The following is a 25,782-nucleotide window of genomic DNA, read 5'->3' on the forward strand; positions in this document are numbered from 1 at the left end:
TGGGTTTCCTCCTGGGGTCCACTGCAATAGGCTCCAGTCACCCTGAGTAACAGGAAGTAGTGTTGGTTAACAGTAAATCCACTCTGCCTCGACAGGAAAGATTCCAAGAGTGCTACTGTACAGACAATTAATCACACCTCACCATCAATCAATAGTGAGTTTCACTTTCGCTTTAATTCGTATCAGGCATGAGCAGTTTTGAGAGCGCGTCCTCTCCTGATCTGCTCAGTGAGCGGATTGATCGGGGCGACATGCAGGTCCCACCGGATGCTCACCTTTCACAGCTTAATCCATGGGAATAATTTGGTTTGAACAGCTGCAGCTGCTTTGTATTTACTGAGGAAATATAATCAATACAGGTTAATTTCTCTGTGAAACGAAGTGGTGTGTGTGTGTGCGTGTGCGTGTGTGAGAGAGAGAGCGCCAGTGCTAACAATGCATGCATGAATGTTCCTTTCAGCATTATTAGTGAATGACAGGAGTTTAGTCAGCATTTAATTGATGTGATAGACTAGATTAAGAGCATATTGTGCTTTTTGTGTATTTATTTTTGTGGTTTTTATAACAGACAAACAGATAAATGTGCTTAATACAGTTGCTTTGACATTTTCCATTTCTGTTCGCTCCCCCTCTAAATGGGTTCTGATGATGTGTTATTCACATTCTATAGGATTCCTTAGAATTTTCATATTTCCCCCCTCGTATATGGTTTGATGCGACGAGGTTTACGTCCACGTTGTGGAAGCAGTGAAAACGGAGAAGCTGGAAGCTGAAAATGCCCGCTGTTACTGTGTGTTGTGTGGTGACATTTAGTGAGCCATTGTCCAAAAATAAAATAAAATACCTGGTCTCAAAAGTACAGGTTGGAAATGACCATGTGTTTCAGACGCATGGAACTAGAGGCTGAATATGTACAGGCGCATCAACGCACAGGAGAAAGAGGAGGTGGAACGTTAAAAACAATCATGTGAAAGGCGATAGGGACTCGGGAAGGAAGGGTCAGCGCTCGCCGCCACCCCTGCTCCTATCTCGGAGTGAATCCTTCAGCTAAAAATACCAGCTCTGCTGCTTAATGACCAGAACTGATGAGCCGTGATACTGCTGCTCACTCCTTTAATGCGGTTATGGAATTCAGCCTCGCCCACCTCTGGGTAGATCTCAGTTATTAGGCACAGCCGACTGGGAACCAACATTTGGAAAAAAAATATATATAAATGTTGACCAAAAAGATTTGAGAGATGTGGAGACTGTTTAGTGTGTCGAGATAAAGGTGTGGAGATCAGACCGGGATAGATGCAACCATGGCGACGGGGTCAAGTGTGTGTGAAAGGCTGATTATCCTCCTCATGTAGGTGCTGGTCAGCATGATTTGAGCTCTCCATTTACAGTGGAGAGTAACTGGGAACGCTGGACACTCCGCTCGCCCACAAGCTGATCCCAATCTGAAACGGTTTCGATCACAGGGAGAGGTCAACTCAACTCAGCCTTCGGCTCCACTCCAGCTTCATTAAAAACTCCCAAGTTTAACATTTAGTCTGGCCTTCCAGATGTTCCCATCAATTCCCACAGAGGGATAACAGCTCAGGCTAATGATGAGAGCGCCGTGCGGTTGCCCAGCCGATCAGGGAATGACACAGATCTGCCTACCTCTAACACCAACTTGGTAAAATGTGTCTTATTAAGATTATCATCTACACAAGCCTAAAGCCTGGGGTTGATACTGCTGACTGCACCATCATTTAAGAGTCTGAACACCATCAGGGTCGATGCGAGGCTTCATTTTTGGGGCGTGACTGAATGTTACTGCTTTGCCACAACCGGCCACCAGAGGGCGACCACAGCGTCACTGCGCATCGACGCAGTTTGGAGTCACGGTGAACAAAAACAGCCGCGTTTCTTTTTCTGTGCCAGAGAGGAAATAGATCCTTTCACATCATTTCGGGAGGAAAGCCTGGAAACGTGACCTTGTCTCACACCACCTGGGTCAAGGGTCCAAAACACAGAGTCGTATTAAGTCCATAACAACTTTTTAAAAAAGAAATTATCGTCTGATTGTCTTAACCACCCAAAAATCCTTTTAAATCCCCAAAACCTTCCAATATTTCCCTACATGATCATTGTGGTGGTCCCGGGATAAACATCCGCAGCTCTCAGGATGATCCCTGACCCGCGTTTGTCTCGGTGTCGGCCCGTTCATCCTCCCACCTCTGCATCTGATCCCACCCACACACACCCACCCATTTGATTACGGGGTGACGGCGTGATGTTTGCCCAAAGGTGCCTCCAAGGTGTTTGTGCTTCGGCGCGGCGTATCCAGCCCAGGGCGTGGCGCTGCGTGTGTCTGTGAGACAGCTATATTTAGAGACGCGGCGTTTGCCAGTAAACCAACTGAGTAATGCTCAGATATGTCATCTTAAATTCCTGTGACTCTCAGCACAATGCTCAGCTAAAACACACACACACACGCACAGAGCGAGTGTGTGTCACCAGGTCAGTTTGGGGCACTTTGCATGAACATATAGTTGCACTTAAACGTGTAATGGAGGCCTTCTCTCGGGCGGGTCTGCAGGCACACAGGAGATCGTTTCCACGTGTGACACTTTTGGAGACACACAAAATGTCCTCTTGATGTGACTCTCATTCTCTTCCCCTCACATTCATCACGCTGTCATTCTATTCTCTGCCAGAGGAGGGTCTCCATCTCAGTTCATTAAATCAGATTCTTATCGTCCTGGCGCGGCGAAGACACAGATTGGTGCGTGGAAACGAAGGTGTAACGCTATAATCTGAAGCTACGCGCACAACGGAAACGTGCGTGATTATCTGAGAGGGATATTTTGTTCTATGATGTGTTTTTGACTGATTTGGAAAAAGAGCTCCAAACACACAATAAGCGGTGGCTTAATCATTATAAAAATTAAAAAAAAAACCTGGGAGTCTCATTTACAGGTTAAGTAGGGTCGGTCCCCCGGGGGCTGGTGGGGCTGGTGGGGCTGGTGAATAGTGCCGAGTGCCTGCTGCTAATGGCCACGATGCAAATCCACTTTAGACCAGACTGGTTTCCTCCCAGTCCTGAGACCGGCTCCTTGGCTCCTTGGGTCGACTGGACGTTTTAAATGGCTTTTGTAGTCACAGGTGTGTGTGTCCTGTGATAGACAGGGTGTGTTAATGGCGCTCCCTCACTGACCACTGGCTCCAACGCTCCCTTTGACCCCGAGGATGGTGGGTGAATAAGGAAGTAGTGTAGTGTAATAACGCACGCGTGTGTTATTAGTCTTCAGATGGGGGCTCAAATCAGTCCGGGTCCCTGAAGGGAGCAGATGCTACCGGACAGACGAGCACCTTCTATGGCTGCTGCACGTTTATCTGTACAGGAGAATCACGTGCAGATTGAGAATCAGGCAGCAAACACGCAGCCATCGTGGGACAAGTTGTCCACAGTTCTGCAGCGCGCATCCGGGGCGCGCACGCAGAGAGTTTCCTCTGTTTCCCCCCGTTCATTGCACCTTGGTCGTTATGATTCCGCCAGTAAATCTGAAGCAAAAATGAACTGAAATGAACCCGAGAGGAGGCAAAGAGGGAGAAACGGAGGAGACCGAAGTGACATCACAGTCCACGCTCTCTCTCTCTCTCTCTCCCCTCTCTCTCTCTCTTTTGCACCTTTGCTCCACTTCTCGCGGCTGCGGCGCGCACACTCGCACACGCACACGCAACTTCCCGCATTCCTCCTGTGTTGCTGCTCATAAAAACGGGCTGGGCCACCGGAGAGGAAAATAAAGAGTGAAGGGGGAAAGCGAAGGCGCCGAGCTGCCAGGATGAACAACTCTTTCCTGAACATGGCGTCGATCGGCGACTTCGACCCGCTGAACGCTTCGATTCCTGCCACCAAAGTTGAAATCACGGTGTCCTGCAGGTAAGAGAACGCCGCTTTATTCCAACGCGCTCGACGCGCGCACGTCCTCCGGGTCCAAGTTTACTTTGGTGAAACAGGAGAGAGAAACAAGGAAAAGGTGTTATTTACTCTGAGGTGGAACAATCCCCACAATTAGACCAGAGCACGCACGCACGCACGCACAATATGAGTGAGAAGAAGTTATTGTGGAGTTTAGCTGCCCTTGGGTGCAACTTTAATTGATAGTATTGTTTGCATGAACTAGTTCTGTTTGCTCGAAAACTACATTAAACACGGAAAGAAAAGTGCGTGTGTCGTAATGAGGTGGGCGTGGCTTTGGCCGCGGCGTGGAACTCAAACAAAGCAAACATCAAAGCAACGTGTTGCGTCAAAATATTTTGCTGGAATTTCCGCAGTCGTGTGTCCTCGCGCAGCGCCGTCTGAATGATGTCATCGTGGCTCTGCTGGGGGGGGCCCTCGGCGCTCCTGTTTGGGGCTCTTTGACAGGGGACGTGGTCGCTGCATCCAAGGCGAAGGCAGCGTGACGCGAGGACCCATGCGGGTGTGACGTGATGGGGAGAGACGGAGACGTCGGGGACCCTGATGTGGTCTTCGTGTAAGGGGGCTTTCCTCTGCAGGTGGGGGGGGGGGGGGGTGTGAGATGCTGGTACAGAAATAACTGAACTTTGTTCAGATCTATGTCTTCTGGTTTTTCCCTTCAACAAAGGTGTGCAGGTGCCCCCCCCACCCCTGTCTGTATTAAAAGTTCATATTAACCAGTGCTTATATAATACATAGGAGTTGAAACAAGCCAACATTGGGTGGTTTTTTGGTGCCATCTCCGTGGTAACAGCGAGACGGCGCGGTATATTATCATGTTTGTCAGGATTTGCTAATGTCTGAGTCACAATGGCCCCCTGGGGTGGTGCATGTTTTAATGGCTATCCTCCCACCTCCACTTGGAGACGGAGTGGGAATGCCGTGGACGCGTGCGTTCACATCATGTTTGTGTTATGTTGTGGGTTTTTAATGGTTCGTTGTTCTCCGTGTGGACTCTTGGAGTGTGAGATATCACCATGGTTTCTCCTTTTATTAAAGTTTCGGTGTGTGGGGGGTGAGAACGTTTCACTGCAGACACAGAGGCTGCTTGCTGTACATGACTATTAGGATCATTAGAATCTGTAGGAAAAACACCGATATGACAACAGTATTATCGTGGCGTTCCAGGGGTTAAAGGTCATGCCGTGTTTTCCCACCTCTGGATAGATTCTTTGGTCATGTGACCAGTAGCTGATGTCAGGATTTTCTGTTGAACGCCACCAGCTTGGTCCGAGTTTCAGTGACTTCCTTTTTATTCTGACTTTTCTGCCAATACGCAGCTGCACGTAAGCACATCTGTACCAAACGATTTTTAAGCCCGACTGTTTGTGGGTGGGTGGATCTGTTTACGCCAGATCGGCTGTTATCACTCCAAATACTTTGAAGAAGTTCCCAGGCCCTGTTCTAAACACAGTTATGTCAATATTTGGACTGAATACACATCTTTAACAAGTTTTTCTCCTCACACGACTCTTGTTTATGGCTCAGTGTGGCTACGTGTGAGGAAATGTTTTCCTCGCTGTAATGTAGTTGCTGGCTTGTAATGGAGTGAGATGCTAACCTTACAGCGTCCTCAGCATGCGGTAAAAACTTCATCTTGCTCATAATCCTCTCCTTCATTATCAGAAATCACCCCCTTCCCCCAGTGTATTCCAGAGAGAATGAAATGCACAATGAAGTCAGATATTGTTATATTATATGTCAGATTATGCTCTAATGGCTGTAAAGTAAGACCTCGGCATCAACTCGGCAAAGACCTCGGGAGATTTAGCCGATCGATAGCGAAGCCTGAGGAATCAGCCTAAATCAATATGTAACTAACTGTCCCCCACTGCAGCATACAAAGAAGCACTCATCAAACCACGTTGGCATGTGGTGTGTAGTTGTAAGAGGAATCAAAGAGCAGGCGCATATTCTTGAGCCATTTGTCACCCACGGTCCCGCCAGTCGGAGAAGAATAAGTTCTTCCCTGATGCACTTTGGTGTTACCAGGGGATTCCGCTGTGAATGGCCTTAAGACCAAATATTCCATTATGGCCATCGATCAGACCAGCACACAGGCTGTGACCGGTATTTTTCACACCCTCCCACTCACCCACAGACACACACAAAAGGAAAATATTCCTTTCCAGTTTCTTGAACAGACTTTCTACACAGTACAGAATGTACTCGTGTGTGGGAGTTAAGTTAATTAAACATATGGTTTTTATTTATTGTAGTGGTGGGATTGAGGATTAGATGAAAAATTGAGTTGCCTTTGTCCCGGTTGGTCACGTATCCCGCAGGTTAACGTGGATACGTGACCTGGTGTTCGGCTGCACAGTGCGCTGGGAATATCGTCTCGCCCACAGACGGTTGCCTAGAAGCTAAAAACAAGCTAACAAGTAAATCTTTGTCCATGTCAATGATCCTAGAATGGCTGGCTTGAAGCCACAAGTGGTCTTGTGACTGTAATTATTCCTTATTAAGATCAACATTAGTTTAAAACCCTTTTACGTAATTGGAGTTTAGGCTAATGTCTCGGGTTGATTTATTTTCTTCATGTAGACCTTGTGTCCTTACGCAGTACCTTGGAGTAACGTCGCAGTTCTCAACAGAAGTTCCGCGGGGCTTTTGATGGTGCGGCTACAGTTCCCGTGACAGATGGGCCGGTCCGACAGCTCGGTTTTACACGCTGATCGGCTGACAATGGAGGAAGACTCCCCCTGGGAGCGTTTATGTCTTCGGCTCCTTCACTGTTGTTGCTCATCAGCTGGTGTCACATTAATGCTGAAAGCGGCGCGACCACATGCTCCCGAACAAACCGGACAGATTAGTGTAACATTTACATATGAGCTCGCTCTACTAACCACGCTCACGCTGTCAGATCCGTAATAACACAGCAGCTGTGTGGTTTGCAACGCTCAAAGATTCCACAACGTCCGTCAGCCCCGTTACCGCGTTTCTTCTTCATGTTATTCTTCCTACGCCATATTTTAGAAGATGCAGTAAGTTTTTTTTAAATGTTCAAATGAGCATTTGCCTCTTCAAAATACTTTGAAATCATACATCCTACATGTATAATTAAGTTGGATTCAGAAAGGACGTCCCAAAAACCATGATTACGTATAAAGAAATGTAAATAAATGGTCTCTTCCTGCACCTGCTCGTTTGAGGATCAGAGCCGCTGGATGACAGACCGCCGTGTCAACACACACCTGGAAAACCACCAGTCTCGATTGTTACTCTTATTGTTGCTTATTACCGCTCCAAGGTCAAATGAGCAGAGATTCGGCAGGCGATCGAACCGTCGCCTTTCCTGGTGTGAACACACCCACATATTATGATCTATTATCACGTGAGGAGCAAATAAGGAACAATTAGAAATGAATATATCAGAACGGAGAGCAATTGCTTTAGCTTAAAGCAGTTATAAGGTGAAACACATGTTCCACCTTTGAAGACAGGACTGGAATTAAATGGAGTGACCCCCCCCCCCCACGCCGCACTCCTTTTAAACCCTCATCAGAAGTGCGCACCGACTGTAAGGAGCAAAACCACTTATCCGTAAACTCTGCCCTTTTACACTGCATGCTATCTATTTCCAGGTCGCTCGCTCCCGCGTCAGCGACACAAAGCGGTTGCCTTGACCTTTTTGGCCTGCATGCGTCTGTCATCGCAGTCGTCCTATTGAGATCTCCTCCGACAGCTATCGCTTTGTTGGGGACTCGGGGTTGCCCGCTGTGCGACGGTTCAATGAGAAGAAGTCACAAAAGGATGCACAGTGCCGCCGCTGCCATGTTTCTCCCGTCTGTTAGCCTCGGTTACCAGCAGCAGGAAGTGCAAATGGTTTTGCGTCGGGAGCGCAGTGGCGCTGTCCATTAGCGAGACAGAGGCTTCAAGCTGCTGCCATTGTCTTGCTCATCTGTTGGTGCCGTTTGGCGCTATAGGCTCAAAGGCACGTACGCGCGCACACGCTGCTTCCAATATCCTCGCTCCTTTTTGTGGAATCTTTTGACAGAAGTCATTTCGTACATCAGGTACACGCATGCCCCCCCGACCCTGCGTCACACATCGATCGTATATGTCGACTAAATTTTTTAATTATTCAGTAAGTCACCCTCACGCTGCTATTTGTATCTGGGGATACCGAGACAGAGAGAGGGAGAGAATCTGGCTTCTCTAATGAAGTCATCTCCAGCCTGGTCACATAGCCTGTTCCTTCAGGGATGTTGCCTCCTGCTCAGTCTGCCCCCCCACCCCTCTCTCCCTCTCTCTCTTTCTCTCTCTCTCTCATGTGGAAGCCCCTGGCCTCGACGTGCACGTCTAAGCGTCTCTCTCTTCTCCATCACACAACTTTAGCATGTTGAAAGCATTATCGAGAAAGACCTCAGTCTTCCTCCCTGGTTGCTCTGCGGAGATGTTCGCCGCTCTCTTCCATGACATCAAATGACGTTTTACATATTCTACATTTTTTATGAGCGATGATTACTCTGCTGGTGAGTGTAGACGGATAGTGGCTTGCCTTATTCCAGTGTGTCCATGCGTGTGCACGTGCGCACACACGGAGATGTTCTCTTGGCTCTCCCAGGCCTTGTCAAGAAGAATTAGGGCAGTCCTGTTAGAGAAGCAGGGAGAGAATACAAGATGCTGATGCTGTTCTTCTGAATATGTGTAAGTGGACGACAGATGAGGGAATAAGACTGTGTTTGTCTTTTGGGGGGGGGGGTTACCAGCAAAATGTTCAATCTACATGATGAAGGAAGCGAGAGAGAAAAGACAGAAGACAGAAAGAAGACAACGGAGAGAAAGGTGCAGGCACCTGTAGCACTGTGCTCAGCGACCTGTTGACAACATCTGAGCATGCTCAGTGCAGTCCTGGCGCTCCACATGTTCTCAGGAATATTTCTGGTCTGTTGCTAAGCACAGACACACACGCAGGCACACAGCCCCCCTGTGAAGGTGAAAAGGATATAGGGCCTCTATTAGGAAGTTAATGCACAGCATCGCAATTCTATAGGGGGCACACAAGTGGCACACAAGGTTGTGCTTTTTTCATATGCATATTTATAGATCATTTTCAGGTTTACGGAAATGAGAGGAAAACATCACCGATTTGACCCCGACAGGTAAAATGTAGCTGCATTTGCTGTATTTAAAGGCTGCTCTCAGGTGGCAGAGATGCTGGTTTTGAACGGCCTTTTCAACAACACCTCAGCCTTTAAGCTTTGAGGTCACCGTGGTTGTGTGATTAACCTTTAGGAAAGATTAATAAGACAAACAGGATTCTGTTAGCGACGCCCAAAGTGCGAGAAACTAATACTGAAGCTGAAGAGGATTAGCGACAGAAGACAAACCAGAAGAAGAATTAATAGGCCAGAAGGTTTGTGTCTGTGGCGATTTCTCTTTTTAAAGATTAAAATCAGGAATATACAACATTATTCCGGGTGGCTCTGGGGTGAAAAAGGGAAAACAGGCCCCTGCAAAATAATGGGAAGCCCAGGAGATGTGACCTGTCAGAAAACTCGGACCAAGATCCCTTAATCCGCACGCGTAGGGTGACGGCTTCTTTACCCTCAGACGCCTCCAATCCCCACCATCACAGCCCGGCGTTCCTCGAAGCACTTTCCTAACACGCTGAAAATGAAAATGAGTGATGGCCAAGTAAGCAGGAGAAAGCTATAAGAAGATAGCAAAGTGTTTTCAGGTTGCCATTTCCTCAGTTTGAAATGTACTTAAGAAAGAGCAGCTACCAGAAACAGTGGGGTCAAGGTAAGGTTTATATCGGAGAGGACTGCTCATACACCTGCTAAAAAAAGCAACTCAGAATCCTGGTTTGACTGGAAAACCTCCAGGAAGGCAGGACGTCTGAACTGGTGTCAGACTCTTCTGCAACGCCTGCACGTCTCCTGTAAAAAGAGGATGGCTTCTACAGACGAGCGATGATGGAAAACCTCGAGAAGCGCAAGCGGAAGGTGTCGCCATGGCCTTCCCCATCTCCTGACCCCGACAGCCTCGGAAAACCACGAACAGGCCTCAGAAGAGCTGCAATCTCACTGAACTGGAAGACTAGGCTGAAAATCCCTCAAGAACAAACTTAAAGACACTTGGCCAACTACAAAAAGGATTTACAGGCTGCCACACATGTATCTATAGATGCCAGGTTGAAGTGGCACGTATAGATCAGTCACCAGGTTCTCCGTCTGCTTCTCTACACGCTTATCTTTGATGTGAGTATCTAGTTCAGTGCAATGGTGGTGCAGCTTATTCAGGTCACGGTCAAACTGAAAAAGACAGATGAGTAGACAGAGAGAGAGTAAGGTGGGAAACAAGTCAGACAGAAAGGAGAACAGGACCTGATGCTGCAGGCTCTCATTGAGAAAACCCGGTGCCCCTGAGAGGCATGGAAATATACGGTTCTGTAGAAATGAAGGAGAGTCAAAATGTCAAGGAGTTTTAGCGTGTGTAGAAAACCTGAGAGGAATTGGAATACAGTACAGGGGAGGTTGTATGTAGTGTAGCTGAGCTGGGAGATTTTGCAGACAGATGTGCATGAGATCGATGTCGCGGGTCAGCTAGCACAAGTCCAGCTTGCGGTTTTTTTGGTCATTTTCATGCAGTTTCCTCAGCGAGGGCTCCGCTTCTAACAATATCCCTCTTTTAGCCTGCACGCCCGCTCTGCTTTAGACAACTGCAGAGAAAGCTGCAGGGAAATTGTGTGTTTGTTGTGAAGAAGGGGGAAAAAAACTTGAAAAGAAATGAAGGAAACATTCTTGACTGAGATCATTACAGGCTTTCCTCTCCAAGAGTACTTTATTATGTCATTAGCAGCGCAAGGAGGGTGAACACAATAAGCACCTGCTTTTATAACCTGCACTTCAGCGCTGTTTAGCTGGAAACTCAGCATGTCTAATGTGATGGAGATGGGTAAACCCCCCATCGGGCTAAGGACTTTATGATTAACAGGAAATGAGAGAGAAGAAAAGGAGGAATAACCGAGAAAGGAGGAGTGAGAGAGGAGAGAGAGAGAGAGATGGGGGAAGAGATGCCGCTGCGCTAGCGGCGTCGCTTGCTTGTCGGGTGGAAATAACAACACAGAACTGTCAGTCAAGAAAGTCAGGTGCCCCAGTTGAGTGGCAGCAGTTGCCATGGTTACTGTCCCTATGGCGCTGATATACTGTCCCCGTTGAGCATTTGCACGGAGGTGTGTCAGCAGATCGCATGTGTTTAGGCGGAGATAACCCCTGTGTCTGACCCCACACTGATGCACAAATTTCCTATTTCATCAGGAGCTGATGAGGCATCGTCACCTTTTTTTGGCTGCTGCTGTCGAATTGAAGCACATAAAAGCTAATTGTTGATGCCAGCTTTCTCTTTTACAGCTGGAATTTCAACAGTTCTGATCTATTCACTGCATGTGTGTGATTCGGATTCAGATCTGAATCTGTGGTTACTCTATTTACTAAATATAAAAATGACTACAGGAGTTCATATTATTTCTATTTTTTTCCAGTTTATCGTTTGTAACATTGTAGATGAGCAGATAACAAACTACTGAAAAAAGGGCAAAAAAAAGAGGTTTCTACTGAAGCACTAAAAAAGGAGCTTCAGGATTAGGCTACATTAATGTTTTTCTGCAAAATGCTCTTTTATACGTCGTTATTTTTCCTGAGAGTCTTCTAAAAATAGAAGCACTATACTAGTGGGCTACCTTTCCCAGACCTTCTTGTAACTTAGATGTGGCGGTCTTTACATTCTGCCACCCGCCTCTGGATGAAAAGAGGGAAGGGGAGAAAGAGAAGAGAGAGAGATGACTCATTCACATCATTCTCTGAAGTGGAAATCCTGAAAACCTCTCTCTCACACACACACACCACACACACACACACCACACACACACACACACACACACACACACCACAGTGGGGTGGGGGCCTAGTAGCCTATTTGGAGGGCCACCATGTGTGATGTGCTCTCAGCTGTGTGTAGCCTCACAGTCTTTGTGTGCCCTTAACCGGTGTCCACTCCTGTGCTGTGCGGTGGCTCAGCAGCACTGAGTCTCTTCAGGAAGAATGTTATAACCAGCTTATAGAGTTGACGTAGTTAACTGTACTGCTGTTACAAAAATGCTGATAAGAGCAGCTTTGTCATTTATTGGACGTACTTGAGATTTCCATTTTGCCCATTTTAACACTGGTTTGCTGCCACGTGCTGGCACTCACCAGTATTTGAATCATCAAATGTCAAATTTCCACTCTGTTTCATTGGTATGCTTCTCTGTTAGATTGCTTCCCCTGTTGGATCTTCTTATTTGACTGGTCTATTCTGGTTCTCTGATTTGATTGGCCGTTCTACGCGTTGAGAGTTATTTGTTGGCGTGCTTGGAATGACTCCAAGACTCCTGCGCTTCTCAATATCCTGAAAGTTTTGCATTAATAAACCTCTTTAATAAATGTGCTCTATTTCCAGCACGTGCACCTGGGTCCTTCAGCGTTATTGTGCCAAAGCACAAGAGGAATCCTGGGTTTTGTGTTCATGGGCATCCAGATTGATTTGATTTTGGAGGCACTGATCTCACAGTTAAGAAGGGAGATGCAACCTGTTAACATGTCCAATCATAGCTAACAGAAGTTTTTGGCTTTTTCTTCTCTGTCTCCTCAGAAACCTGCTGGACAGAGACACCTTCTCCAAATCAGACCCAAGTAAGATCCACTGTACCTTTTTTTTGGTCCAAACATATCTGTCGAGGCATTTAACAACCCTTTCTAATATGCAATAAAAGCAAAAATGAAACTCATCTTGAAGCATTAAGTTGTAGAATTATCTCTTCCTGTTCTTCTGAATCTGTGTCTGTTTCACACATGAATTTCTCTGAATTGCTTCAGATTTGTGGCAGATGTTAGAAACAGAACTGAGACGTGACCACGGCGCTCGTGATCCTGCTGAAGCTTTATCCTCAGGTTCTGAATTTAGCAAAAATCGAATTATATTCCCTCCACTTTTAGTTGTTTTAATTTAATTTAAAAGAAGATGAGTTTTTTAATTGGAGCTAGAAGCAAATATGTTTAAAAAGGTAATTAAAATTCTATTTACGAAGCCCAAACATGAGATTGTAAGACAAAAGAATTGCAGATTAGAAGTTTTATTTACACAACGGAGAAATAAAAGTCAGTCAGTCCGTCTGTCGATCTTTGTGTGAGCACGTTTGGCTGCAGGCAGGTCTGACTCAGGTGTGAAAGAACTGAGAAAACTCTCCCTATAGACGTATAGATATACATCACCTCTATTGCGTTAATGCCAGGGGACAGGAAGCACACGGCTCATTTGCAAAGTTTACTTTAACGGCTCTGAAGAGCTTTATTATGTGGTGCTTCATGAAACGGTGCCTACAGCATTTCCAGTGTTAGTCTTGGGCCGATGTGTGAACGCCTTTAGGCAGTGGGAAGTACAGCCGAATATGCTGTTTATGTCATAAGGAAAAACATAATTCAACATTCAGCGTGGGCTTTTTGCAGGTGAAGATTGTTGGTATATTCAAAGTAAGAAACTGGTTTAAGCTAATGAAGATGGCTGTGATGAGCAGCGATTACCTGGTCCTTCCATCTACTTCTGACTTTTTTATGTTTATTAGTCCACTCTTGTCCAAGATGAGGTAAAATATGATTTTTTTACTGTACAATTTATTTTAATTTTTCCTTTTCACAGTTTGCGTTCTCTACACACAAGGCATGGGTAACCGAGAGTGGCGAGAGGTGAGCACCACAACACCCCCCCGGCACCAACCTACATCGTACACACAGTGATAAATATAATGACTTCATTTGATAGGAAACCTTGGTTTTGTGCCATTGGCCCCAAACCTGTGTGAGTGTATTCACATACGACTGCAGTGTAATCAGACGTGTGTTTTGTTGTCATAAATATTCATATATGTAAATTCCAGCAGCTCCAATCATTCACAGTTATTCGGAGATCTGAGTAGCCGTCGTCTGCATGCATTATTAATAAATGAAGTTAAATGCCAAACCAGGGGCCTACTTGACCCCCTCGTCTCGCTACTTCAGCTAGGGTGCATTCGTCTCACTGCAGCTGTACAAACCAGGGATTTACAATATTTGCTGGATATGTATGACTGGAAAAGTTAATGAATTTTTAAATTAAAGTTTGAGTTTGGGGGGATGATTAAAATGACAAAAAATGAGATCAGTTCTGCCGCGACTCCAGCGTGTGATGCAACTTTTCCCCTCTGTTCGTGTAGTTTGGCAGAACTGAGGTGATTGACAACACGCTAAACCCAGACTTTGTGAGGAAATTCATGTTGGACTACTTCTTTGAAGAGCGACAGAACCTCCGGTTTGACTTGTAAGTAACTTGTCTGTATCGTTCACGTTGGTTTTGTTAAATCACCCTTTTTTCATCTCCCGTGTTTTCATTTTTTGCCACGACCTGCATTTTTTAACACCTTTATATTAGATATGAAAATATTCTTAAAAGGATTAATAGTATCCTCTGAGCGTCTCCCATGATTCCACTGTTATGACGCAATTATATGCAAGAGTAGGTGTTTAACTCTTTTAAACTCTCTGGAAGTTCTCTTTTCGTGGGTTCTGGTGAAAGTAGTTTGTCCACATATGTGTGTGGGTGTAGGTATGACTGTCTGTGTGCAGCTGCAGTTCTTACATTAGCTTTGGTTGGTTTGGATACCAATAAGGAAACATATTAGCACATTAGCACTAACCTTAATATCTGTGTAGCTTGTTTACTTACATCATTAACCCAGTCTAACATAATCTCTTAACTACACGTATCTGAAATTAAATTGGCCTCGTTTATTTGGTTGGCTTGCCGAGCTGAGGTCACACGTCAGTCTATATAAGCATACAGCCGCTATTTGTTCTCATTGTGTCAGGATCTGCTCCGTCACGATGCACACATGTATTGTCAGCTCACGTCAAATGTCCCATAATGGCCACGTAGACCTTCCAAGCGCATTCCCACACACACACCGGTCTGCACAGACATGGCAGCGATGTCGTTTCTTTATGCAGCGACATGTTTGCGGCCACGGGCGCAGTTTAGTTACCATAACAACCAGGGATTCAGGGGGATGATGTGTAGGATTGGACAGATTTCCTTCTGGGAAAAGGAAGCATTTAACGGGTCACATCTACTCTGCCTGCTCCACTTGTGTACTGCGCCATGTATGACCCAGTGCACAATATCACACACTCGCAGGCTGTAGGACTTTAACTTGTGTGTTTTGTTAATGTCTCCTCATTTACTTCTGGGTTATATACATCTGGGTGCTTCTGTGCTCGCTGCGGTTTTATTTGAATGGAAATGAGCATTTGAGAAGACTAAAAGGACAGTATTCTTCTCTCTATCCTATCCGTTATTCGTTTTCTACGTGAATGTTTCTGCAAGTGTTTGTGTCTCTAGTTGCTCTTCTCATGTCTAACAGCTGTGAAAGCTGGTGTTTTCGGCCTGCAGGGGAGTAACAGTCTGATATAGTCGAAAATGAAAGAATGCCCCCTTACCTCAGGCCTGTGAAGATGGAATCTGCATGAGATCAACAGCAACAGAGCGGAGGCTCTCAAACAGTTTACCTCTCCACTGCGAATCATTTCCTACAATAGAATGCCCAGCAAGTCTCTGCGTTGTGTTCAGGTTCATTAAAATTTTCTGATGAAAATGATCTGATACCTACAATCTACAATGACCTCTGCACAAGTCCGAGCTAAGGAATAATTGCTTTTATTTTCACTTTCTCTAAAACCACTAAAACCACACAGAGAACAGCCTTTCTTCTTTATTCTATCAGCTTAATTAACCAGATAGTATCGACATTAAATGTTGTCCTAGATTTTACAGGATGAATAATGTCGTCATCACAAAAATGAATGGAAAGTCGGTGAGTTTCAATTAATTTAGCGCGACCTTGCTTGTGTGATTTACTCAAAATACTCAAAGTTATTTGGCACAAGGGCGAAGATAATGAAGGTCCAAATCAGAAGGTTATAAAATTGACCAGCGCTAAGTTAAATAAATCAGCATTTCATTTGGTGTTCATGTAGCACGTTCATTATTTTTCTGCCCATTTTGTTTGAACAAATGCTAATGTGATACTAATTGATGTGCTGTTAGTTCTAAGGTGCTAGACATGATGTTAAATTGCCAGGAACATGATTTGCCACCATTGATCTGAGCTCTTAGCTGAGCTGTGTTTAGCATGCTGCATTTCCATACAATCAACAAAAAGGTCATAGGTCATCCGCATTGAGCGCTTATCTTCAGTGACAGGGAAAACACAGCGCATCACACACAGCATATCAAAGCATGTTGCACACACACACACACACACACACACACACACACACATGCAGTAACCATATTGCTCTTTGCACTTGGCCCATATATCACTTTAAGTGCCGTCTGATGTCAGCCGAGTCTTTGAAATGATCAGAAATTGTGACCTATGATATAGAGAAATCTCTAAGCTGGGGATTGTATTTAGTTGTTTGATTGTGCTGGTGTAGTTGCATTATTTAACATTAGTGTAGAGCTCTATCGCTGCGACATGAGCAGCGGTGGATAAATAAGATTATTCGCCATTTACTCCCCAACACAGCATCTTCTCACTTTCTCACTTGCACTTGTATCCTCACAGTGGTGCCAATTATTCCATTTAGTGTCAGTTTAATGGTGAATGCCTGGGAGGGGGGTAAGTGAAATACCCACAGCCCAGTGAGACGGTGAGAAACACCTTGGCCCATTGCTGATTGACTCCATCTGTGTTCTCATCTTTGCTCCCTAATGGATTCACTCACACTTCTCTTTTTTCCCTCTGCAGGTACGATGTTGACTCGAAAAGCGCCAACCTGTCAAAACACGTAAGTGCCGAAAGTTTGTCTTGATCACATCAATTTCTGTGCACAGATGAAGGTGCACATGTCTGGTTTCATCTCTGCAGACTTGCTGGTTTATTATTGGGTCGAAATGGATGTTTGTGGTTCTTTTCAGCCATTATAGGTCTCTTTACAGCCACAGAACAGTAATCTTTCAATTACAATAAATATATTCTTAATCCACTGCAGTGTCAAATCCATTGAGAAAGAAATTAGCAGCGATTTCCTTCGTCCACCCCGCTTTTTGGTATTGATTGCAGTAATTAGCGCTGCTGTAATTAGGAACAACATTGTAAGGGCTCGCTCTTTGCAAACAATAATAGGGTGTGCTGCATCCTGGGATTGCAATTCAAGCAGTAGGAGGCACCCTAGGAGGTTTCCCTCTGGCGCTCTTATTATCATTTAGATTAATACAGTTATTTCTGACTGAGTTTATTTAATCACCATTGACAGCTTACGAGTATATTTCATCAATAGTTGTCAGATGCATTTACAGACAATTGCAAGTAAACTGGAATAAAAACATTATCTGATATTTTAAGACAGGTAAAACATGTCAAAAATAGTCCTTCTGTTTGAGTAAAGCTAGATAATTATTAATAAATATAGATAAATGTTGATTTAAGGCTTCAGGACAGGATGGAAGATGGTTTAATTAGACAAGGAAGTGGGTGGCGTCAGGTAAAGGACAATGAGGTAAATGGGACTGGATACCTTGGCATTCCGATACCTCGACATTTAAAAACGGGAGTAAAATAAAACAAACCAAAGTGGGAAACATTGGGACTCAGCTGTTGTGGTGTATATGAGCAGCAGCGGCCTCCATTTTGCGTTGTCTTGAGGCACCAAATGATCAGTTTGCTTCTCAGTCCAACCGGTTCCCCAAGAATCCAGGAAGGTTTGAATCGGGTTTGGTTATTGGAGCGGTAGAAGGCTGCAGTACGGCTTCCTCTTTAATGAGTGCTTGATAACACTAAAAAGTGCTTCGTTTGCAGTGATGATTGAACAGCACTCAGCACCTGTCCTTTGGTGATAATTACCAGTTCAGGCAGATAAGTGACTGACCCATTAATGATTTTGTTGAGGACGTTAAAGGACAGTCCTTTAATCTGTTATTTTCGGGTTAACTTTCAAATCCTAGATTTGTATTGTATATTTTAAATTGATTTTAAGGGGAAATGCCTTTAAATTGTAGCACCTTGTCACCACTTTTAAAGCTGTCTCATCTCCGTCGCTGAAAAGAATGGAACAGCAAGAAAAAGAACTTTTCCCTTTTGTTTATCAGCTGGCGCCGTGTTCAGGTGCTTCGGCTCGGTTAATTTCACCATTGTCAGAAAACCCAATTGTGCACGTCAATAAATCTGTTGCACATCTGCTCTCAACAAGCAGGTTTAAATCAGGAGGGATTCAGGCCTTGTGCTGTAAACATGTTTCCTGTGCTGTCAGGAAACATGTTCTGCCAAACATAGCTATTCCGTCCCTTGATGTGACAGGAGACATCGTATCATTGCAGCTGTAGCTGCCGGGCTGCCTCTATCGGAAACAGGAACCTTTCTATTTGGTTTCCATCAGGAAACTGCTGCTGCAAAAACATCCCTTTTTAAAAAAAAAAGACATTTTGGGCTTTTACTTGTCGACTTAAATGTTGTTTCAGGCAGATAAATGTGCTAAAATGAGGGAAATCGGCGACATCTTGCTTTCATATGATGCTGAATTTGTTCTCATCTCGTCGGCTTTTCTGCGGCTCTGTCCTTCTCTTTCCGTCCACTCGCCTCAGTTTCTAATAATCAATAACGTCATCAAAGAAAAGCCGGGCGCTTTTCTGGGGCTGGAGCGCGAGGGCCGAGAGCCAATCTGTTTAATGGTGTTTCAAGATGGGACTCCAAGACAGGCGCATCTGTGCGCCGGCTCTGACGCAGGGGAGCTGTTTCTGAGATCACGGTATACAGGATAGAATTCACGGGACTGATTTTGCGTTTTGCACGCATTCATCAGGATGTTCAACATCTGATCAAACTAGATGGATGAATTTTGAGCTTTCCTGGCTCCGGCCGACAGTCCTGATGTCACTCCAGTCATTTTCCTCCACTTGACTTGAATCTAACTCCATGGAACTATACCACACAGTTACCTTTGTCCATAAGTCTCTTTTTTTGTATATGGTTTCATCCATACATAAATACAAACCGCCAGGTTCTCCCATCAACTCGCCACCATCAGCAGTCGCTAGAAGACTTATGACTTTTGAAGATGCAGTTGGTGTAAGATAGAATATCAGCAAGTACAAAGACAGAAAAAGAAAAGATCAATGGAGCAAAGAGAGGCCATTATTTTGGGCCAGACAGGATGATGGAGACGGCGTCCGATGATGACAGTCGCCCCCCCAGGCTGCCTGCTGGGAAAAAGAGCAGGTTTCTGTAATAGCTTCTGAATGATTAGAGAAGAGCAATCTGTCACAATTTCTACGTAAAAATGTTTTTTTGGGTTTTTAAAAAAAAAAAGATGACAACATACTATATTGTACAGAGGATTCAGGTTCTGAGGACTAATGCACAGATTTTATAAGCAGAATTGTCTTAATTTCCCTGCAAAAGTGGCAAGACGGGCGATTTGCCGCTGGTGTGCCGGTCGGTCGGTGGGGATTATGGAGTGATTCAAATGACTTCTCTGTTTTGTCATAAATGACAGATTTGCTCTTCGTCCACGCAGGACTTCCTGGGCCAGGCCCACTTCACTCTCGGGGAGGTGGTCGGATCACTGGGCAGTCGCTCAGAAAAGGCTCTTGGGTGAGTAGGAGTGTCTGCAGCCTGAATCTTAATCAGTAATTATCAGAATCACTGTTGCAGTCCAGAACCAGTTCAACATGTTTCGGTTATTATGTTACAAATGCAAAAGGTTGCAGTGTGGAATTAACGGAGGATCCCAAACGTGCAAAAGCACCTCAACATTATGCTCGACAGCCTCCCACCTGCAGTGATAGACGTGCTGCTGACTCTAAACAGCGTCCTGTCTGTGTAGCGATGTGGTCCTCATTATTATTTCACATAAATTTGTCAGTGCTGTGAATTTTATCTCATATGAGACAATTTAGTTTCCTTTTAATTGAAAGTTCTCTCCTTTTAAAAAATATTTTGAATACACAACTGAGGTTATCATGAAAAATGCAATATATTTATTGCAATAAAAATGCAATAAACTACTTGGAGAATGATGCAGCTTCATCTGAAAGACTTTATGTGAATCAAATTAACAGAAATCCAGCTATTGTTTGCAATGAGTGTGAAACGCGCTCATGATTATTAATGATGTCAATTAAATAAAGTAACTTACCATGTTTCATCTGGAGTACAGTGTATACATGTTCGTAAACATTCGATATTTAAATTTTAATTAGCGTCGCGGGGACGATAAAATACGTTCTGCACAGGAGGTTTTAACTCCATGCTTAAATAAGATATGAGCAGATTATGAATGAGCTCCCAGTGGAGACGAACGGCAAGTTAAAAGAATTTTTATACATGTTGCCTTTGGCAAATGTAGCAAGTGACCAGCTAATATCTGTCACGTTAAGACCTTAATAGTCCGTAGGTTTGTATGACTTATAATAGTGTAATTACACACAATTAAAGGCAATTAAAGAATAAAATTCATGTCAACTTTTTTTAATAATGCATTACAGTCATCAGTATTATGGAAATTCTTAAAGTGTAATTTTTCTTTTAGTTGGGGGTGTAGGGGTGGGGGGGTTATAGGAGGAAATAGTCAACCTGGCACTCAACCACCTGCTGTGTGTGTTTATGTGTGTGCATGTGTGTGTGCATGTGTGTGTGTGTGCGTGCAATATTTCACTTTGCTTCCTTGTGTTAATTCTGTGGAGTGTTGCTGCTCATAGAGGGGGTGGGTCTTCTCTAAAGTGCAATATGATGTTTTCTCCCCCGAAGGGCAATCAAGATTCCCCCCACACACACCTACGTACAGACACACACTTATGCGCTTGCTAACCACAGCCACCGCTCAAGTTCACTCTTGACAGGTCCTCACTTTGAGGATGAGAAGTCCAAAGCAAACGATCGTCACTGATGATGCTAAGCTAGTGTTAGCCATTGCTGTCAACTTCATGTCTTTTTTCACCCTTTCCGAGTCTTAATCGTTAATTCTTCAATTAGCAACTCAAAGCTAATTGAAGATGCCACCATCTGCTCTCGTCAGTGACTGAAGGATTGTCAAACAAGTGAGGTCATCTGTAAATAATCACTCATAAAAGATACAGTCGTAATAATACATTTTCTGAAGGTATTTTTTTATCGTAATGTATGCTTTTGAAGATGTCTTAATTAATATGTTGCAAGAATAGGAAAGCTGTCAAATTTTATTAATACCAAAAGTCCCAAAGCCACAGCTGCCACTGTTGATGGTTGTGTGTGTGTGTGTGTGTGTGTGTGTGTGTGTGTGTGTGTGTGCGTGTGACACACACCTGCATCCTGACGCAGGGGGCATCTTTAACAATTTTAATGAGCACTAATTACCCCTAATTACATTGTTCAATCAAACTGTGGTGGGTGTTGAGCAGTGTGTGTCTGAATGTGTGTAAGAGACAAACATGGAGGATGGCTGGAAAAATACAATCCCCGTTGGTCATTTCCAAGAGTGGAATTACACCGTTTCAACTTTGGAAAACTCCAATTTAGCAGCTAATGGATATTGATGTTTGATCTCACTTAATTTAGACGAACTGGTGACTTAATGTGGAGGTCTGTCCATGTGGAGCACCTGTATCTCACCCTGTAATTTCACCTGAGATTATCACAGTTAAACCAGATGTGACATCAGGGACAGGCACACGTCCGCCCAACCCTGTCACACTTCCCTCCAGTCGGCTCAATTCCGCTCACTTTTGGCTTCGGAGGCACTTTGTCACGACAGTCAGTAGCTCATTAATGTGGCTGGTTGTTATAGCAACATTGAGGGAGGCTTCTGCAACACAATGACAGTATGTAAAGCATGAGTGGAGAGTATGGAAGGGATGCTGTTTGACCCTGTTTTTCTGTAATATTTGTGGTTTATGTTGCTGCCAATGCCACTTCTTAAGGTGATTTAAACGCTCTCAAGCTTCTAACTCAAAGGTAAATTGGAGTGTCCTCTAAAATTGAAATGACACGGTCGGGGTCCTTCTGGCCTTGATTGAATATTATCATTTTCCTTCTAGTTTCTTTGTCTCTTCTCAGTGTTCAGTTTCCATGTGTCAGAGGAGCCCTTCCGCATTATTTCAAGTGCTTTATTTTGAAATACAGCTATTCGGTAAATACAGCCAAGATGGGAGAAGGAACGCGTGCACGTGTGCTCGCCAGCTGATATCAGTGGCTGCATGGCAGATTATGAAGGTGTGATGGAGAAACCCCCGTTGGGTCATGGATTTAATGTCAATGAGAGTCCCTTAGAGGGAGAGAATTATGATTGTGCAAACGCCAGCAAGAGTAGATGATTCTCCTGCTTTGGTAATTATTCTTGATATTACATTCAGGTATTCGCGATCTGGAGTGTAATGAACGACCGGTGCGCGTGTTTGTGCAAGCGTGCGTCTCACTGTGGCCCAGACATGGGCAAGACTTAATTACCAGCCTCTGACTAGATACTGATTGCAAATCCATGTCTCTTGATTAGAGGATTCACAGCATTTCCTCTCTCTCTTTTTTTCTTTCTTTCTCTCTCTCTCTCTCTCTCTCTCTCTCACACACACACACACACACACACACACACACACACACATTCTTACATGTTGGAGTGCTTTTTCTTTCTGGAAGAGTGATGAATCTGCATATAAAAAATTGCGATCCTCTATAGTTGTTCTTAATTGATTTAGTTTGAAAGGAGAAAATGCAGTTTTTCCAGCGAGACTTTCAAGACTAATGAAGGCAGGAGTCCGTATTTCTATACATGTGTGTGTTGAGGGGGGCGAGATCATTACTCCCCCTGTTGGTCACCGTCCTCGTATCCATATAAAGCAGATTTTTCTGCCACTATAATGACCGAGGCTGTCTAACAAATGGAGGCACATCGAAATAATAACGAGCAGCGGAATCCCATTTGATTTCCCTCAGCGGGGGTTCCTCGCTCAGCAGAGTTGTCATGCCAACATGGATTCTGCTTTTGCAAGATTTGAGCTCTTTGACCCTGTGTAACAATTAAAGTAAAGGGGATGAGTTAAAGTGACATTTCACAGTAATCCTCACAATAAAAACTGCTGAATTACTAATATAGATTAAAAAGGTGGAAGTGGAAGTGGACTAGATCCAGTTGGGGACCTTAGTTGTGTATATTCCTGAAGAATGATACTGGTTTACATAGAAAATTTGGAATTTCACATCCAGATATTATTTAATGTGTTTAGCTACAAATACCTGGAAGGCCAGCAGAGGTTTTTTTTTTGCAAATGTAAATGGCTGACTCTTAAAAGAAAATCTGAGCCCTGCAAGTGTCACCAGGAATAAAAGGACATGACAAAAAGCGAGAAAATTGGATCACTTGTAAGTGAAGAGAAAAGGAAACTGGGGAAAAATAAGCTGGCGCTTCAATGCAAAGCCTCCGTTTCATTGTCTGTTTCATTTTGCCTGCTTGCCTTTTTTAAAAGCTCCCCAGTTCCCTCCAGCAGACGCAGGCTTGGATTGCATTCATGCACGGGTTCTTGACCCCAATTCTAGGATGTATAAATGACTGCCTGAGTCAATTTCTGCCAGTGAGAATGGAGCTCCTCACATGACAGACCCTTTTGTCCAACCTCTCAAAAGTAGCACTGAATTATAATCTGCCATTCATCCTCATGCGCGTCGAGCGCTGCTTTAAAACGCGGATGGTGGACGGTCACCAATGGACAATATAATCATTTAAAATACTATACTATACTTAGTGATAATAATGATTTCCTTAGCTGGTCTTTGTAATTTACAGGTTTTTTTTAGTTCAATTTTGGGTTCAGTCACCTTTATTTCTGTACCAAAGGAAAAAAAAAAATCAATTAATGAACATAAAATGAATTTGTTCAGTAACATAAATAATGACTCCGAAGGCTCTGCATGAAAAATTTAGGGTAATATTGGCCACAGGGCTGTAAAAAGAGTAAGATTTGTGTGTTTGTTCTTTAAAGAGAGAACAAATCAGGGCTTTAGATGTCTGCCCTTGTGTGTGTGTGCGTGTGTGTGTGTGTGTCCTTTTAACATTTAGAAATAAGGTCTATAAAAGGTCAAAATAACATGTTTACACTAAATAGCATAAATGCACATTTGACGCTTTCAAAATGACGATTTCAATCAACACTCTGCTAAAAGCCACATGCTCTGGTCTTCAGAATATTTCACGTCAGTTTGTCCCGTGCCATCAAGTGCAGTTTTCCTTCATAATCTGAGACGGAGGTTCCAAACAAACCACCCGTGTGATCTCTTAACACCGTTTCCATGTTGTGCTGCTGCTGCAGAGGCATCCAGGGGAAGAAATGTGGCACGATTATCGTCAAAGCAGAGGAGCTGAACAACTGCAGGGTCAGTATGGATTCACATTTCCGGAATTCTGTGCATCTTTTATTATGAAAACATGTTGCTGACTTGTTGTGCACATTATTGTAAATCGGGTCTCATGTTGTTTTGTTCCTCTAAGGAATCAGTTATGATGCAGTTCTGTGGAAACAAGCTGGACAAGAAGGATTTCTTTGGAAAATCCGACCCCTTCCTGGTGTTCTACAGGAGCAACGAGGATGGCACGTGAGTCTCTTCTTTCCTTTCCCCGAGCCGCCGTCCTTCCGTCTCCTCTTTCATGTTTGCTGTAATCCTGTGGTGCATCCAGAGGAAATTGCTTTCATTGATTTGTCTCAGATGGAAAAGCCAGGCTGCTTGTGTGGACCACGTGCAGAAACCTAGCCGCAGAATGAGTGAGGCACCGTGGATATCTGTGTGCGGCTGCGCTGCGCGGGCTTCTGTGTGTGTGTGTCTTGGATTCAGCCCCTGCCTTTTTTCCACCCTGCAGTGTATGACAAGTCAGATAAGACCCTGTGCTCCGAGGGCAGAAGATAGCAAGTCCACCTGCCAGCCAAGACACTAATGAAATTATCCCTTTCCTCTCTGTGTGCGTTTTTGTGCACGTGTGAACGCTTTCACAGCCTCTCACTTAAACACTCGGTAAAGCGAGGGTGGCAAATCCCATCTACTCATACACACTTCAAAATCACATGATTTATTCATACTTGTGTTTCTCTCACCGCCAACCGGTTCAGGTCAATGCTGGTGCCCCCCCCCCCCCCACTCTCACCACCTTCTCACAGGCTTTTCTCTTACAGGTTTACCATCTGCCATAAGACAGAGGTGGTGAAGAATACGTTGAACCCCGTCTGGCAGGCCTTTAAGATCCCCGTGCGCGCTCTTTGCAATGGAGATTATGACAGGTGGCTCCTCTTCTTAAAGAACATGTTATAAATGAAATATGATGCTTAAAACTACTAAAACTACTGCCTATATACTCAAACTAGGTATGTTAGAAAATCATTAATCCTTCTCTTATATAAACTTGGAGGTGTGTTTAGATAGTTCACCTTCCAACTTTACTTTATTTACCAAAAAAAAGTCTCCTCTTTTTTGTGGAATTAGGAGCAGACAATGGGGTCTGGCTTTGTGACCAGACAGCAGCATTGATTTGACGTTTTGTCCAATAAGCTCATTAGTGGAGTGGAATCACAGCATGTTTTATCTGTGGGAGACTCAAAGTAGCCCGTACATAAAGTACAAACACACACACAAAACACACATCCAATCGGTATCGGTAGCCACAGTCCGGCAGAGCAGATAAGGAGGAGCTCACCCTGGCAAACCATTAGGAACCACGTCTGTCTGCTAATAGGTAATCTGATTCACCAGTGATTACACA

At 44.3% G+C, this 25,782-nt stretch overlaps 1 protein-coding gene across 1 annotated transcript in view; it reads left to right on the forward strand.

The window, feature by feature from the left end:
* Positions 1–3,655: 3,655 nt before the first annotated feature.
* The window catches only part of LOC130519067 (copine-8), a 36,891-nt gene continuing 14,764 nt past the window's right edge, over positions 3,656–25,782 (forward strand). The window contains exons 1-9 of the mRNA XM_057022139.1: positions 3,656–3,913; positions 12,632–12,672; positions 13,676–13,722; positions 14,229–14,332; positions 16,821–16,860; positions 19,585–19,661; positions 24,344–24,407; positions 24,523–24,626; positions 25,199–25,303. Of these exons, the coding sequence (XP_056878119.1) occupies positions 3,816–3,913; positions 12,632–12,672; positions 13,676–13,722; positions 14,229–14,332; positions 16,821–16,860; positions 19,585–19,661; positions 24,344–24,407; positions 24,523–24,626; positions 25,199–25,303 (680 nt within the window). The 5' untranslated portion in view covers positions 3,656–3,815. The remainder of the gene's footprint in view (positions 3,914–12,631; positions 12,673–13,675; positions 13,723–14,228; positions 14,333–16,820; positions 16,861–19,584; positions 19,662–24,343; positions 24,408–24,522; positions 24,627–25,198; positions 25,304–25,782) is intronic.

This window comes from Takifugu flavidus, chromosome 22 (assembly GCF_003711565.1).
Source record: "Takifugu flavidus isolate HTHZ2018 chromosome 22, ASM371156v2, whole genome shotgun sequence".
Lineage (NCBI taxonomy): Eukaryota > Metazoa > Chordata > Actinopteri > Tetraodontiformes > Tetraodontidae > Takifugu > Takifugu flavidus.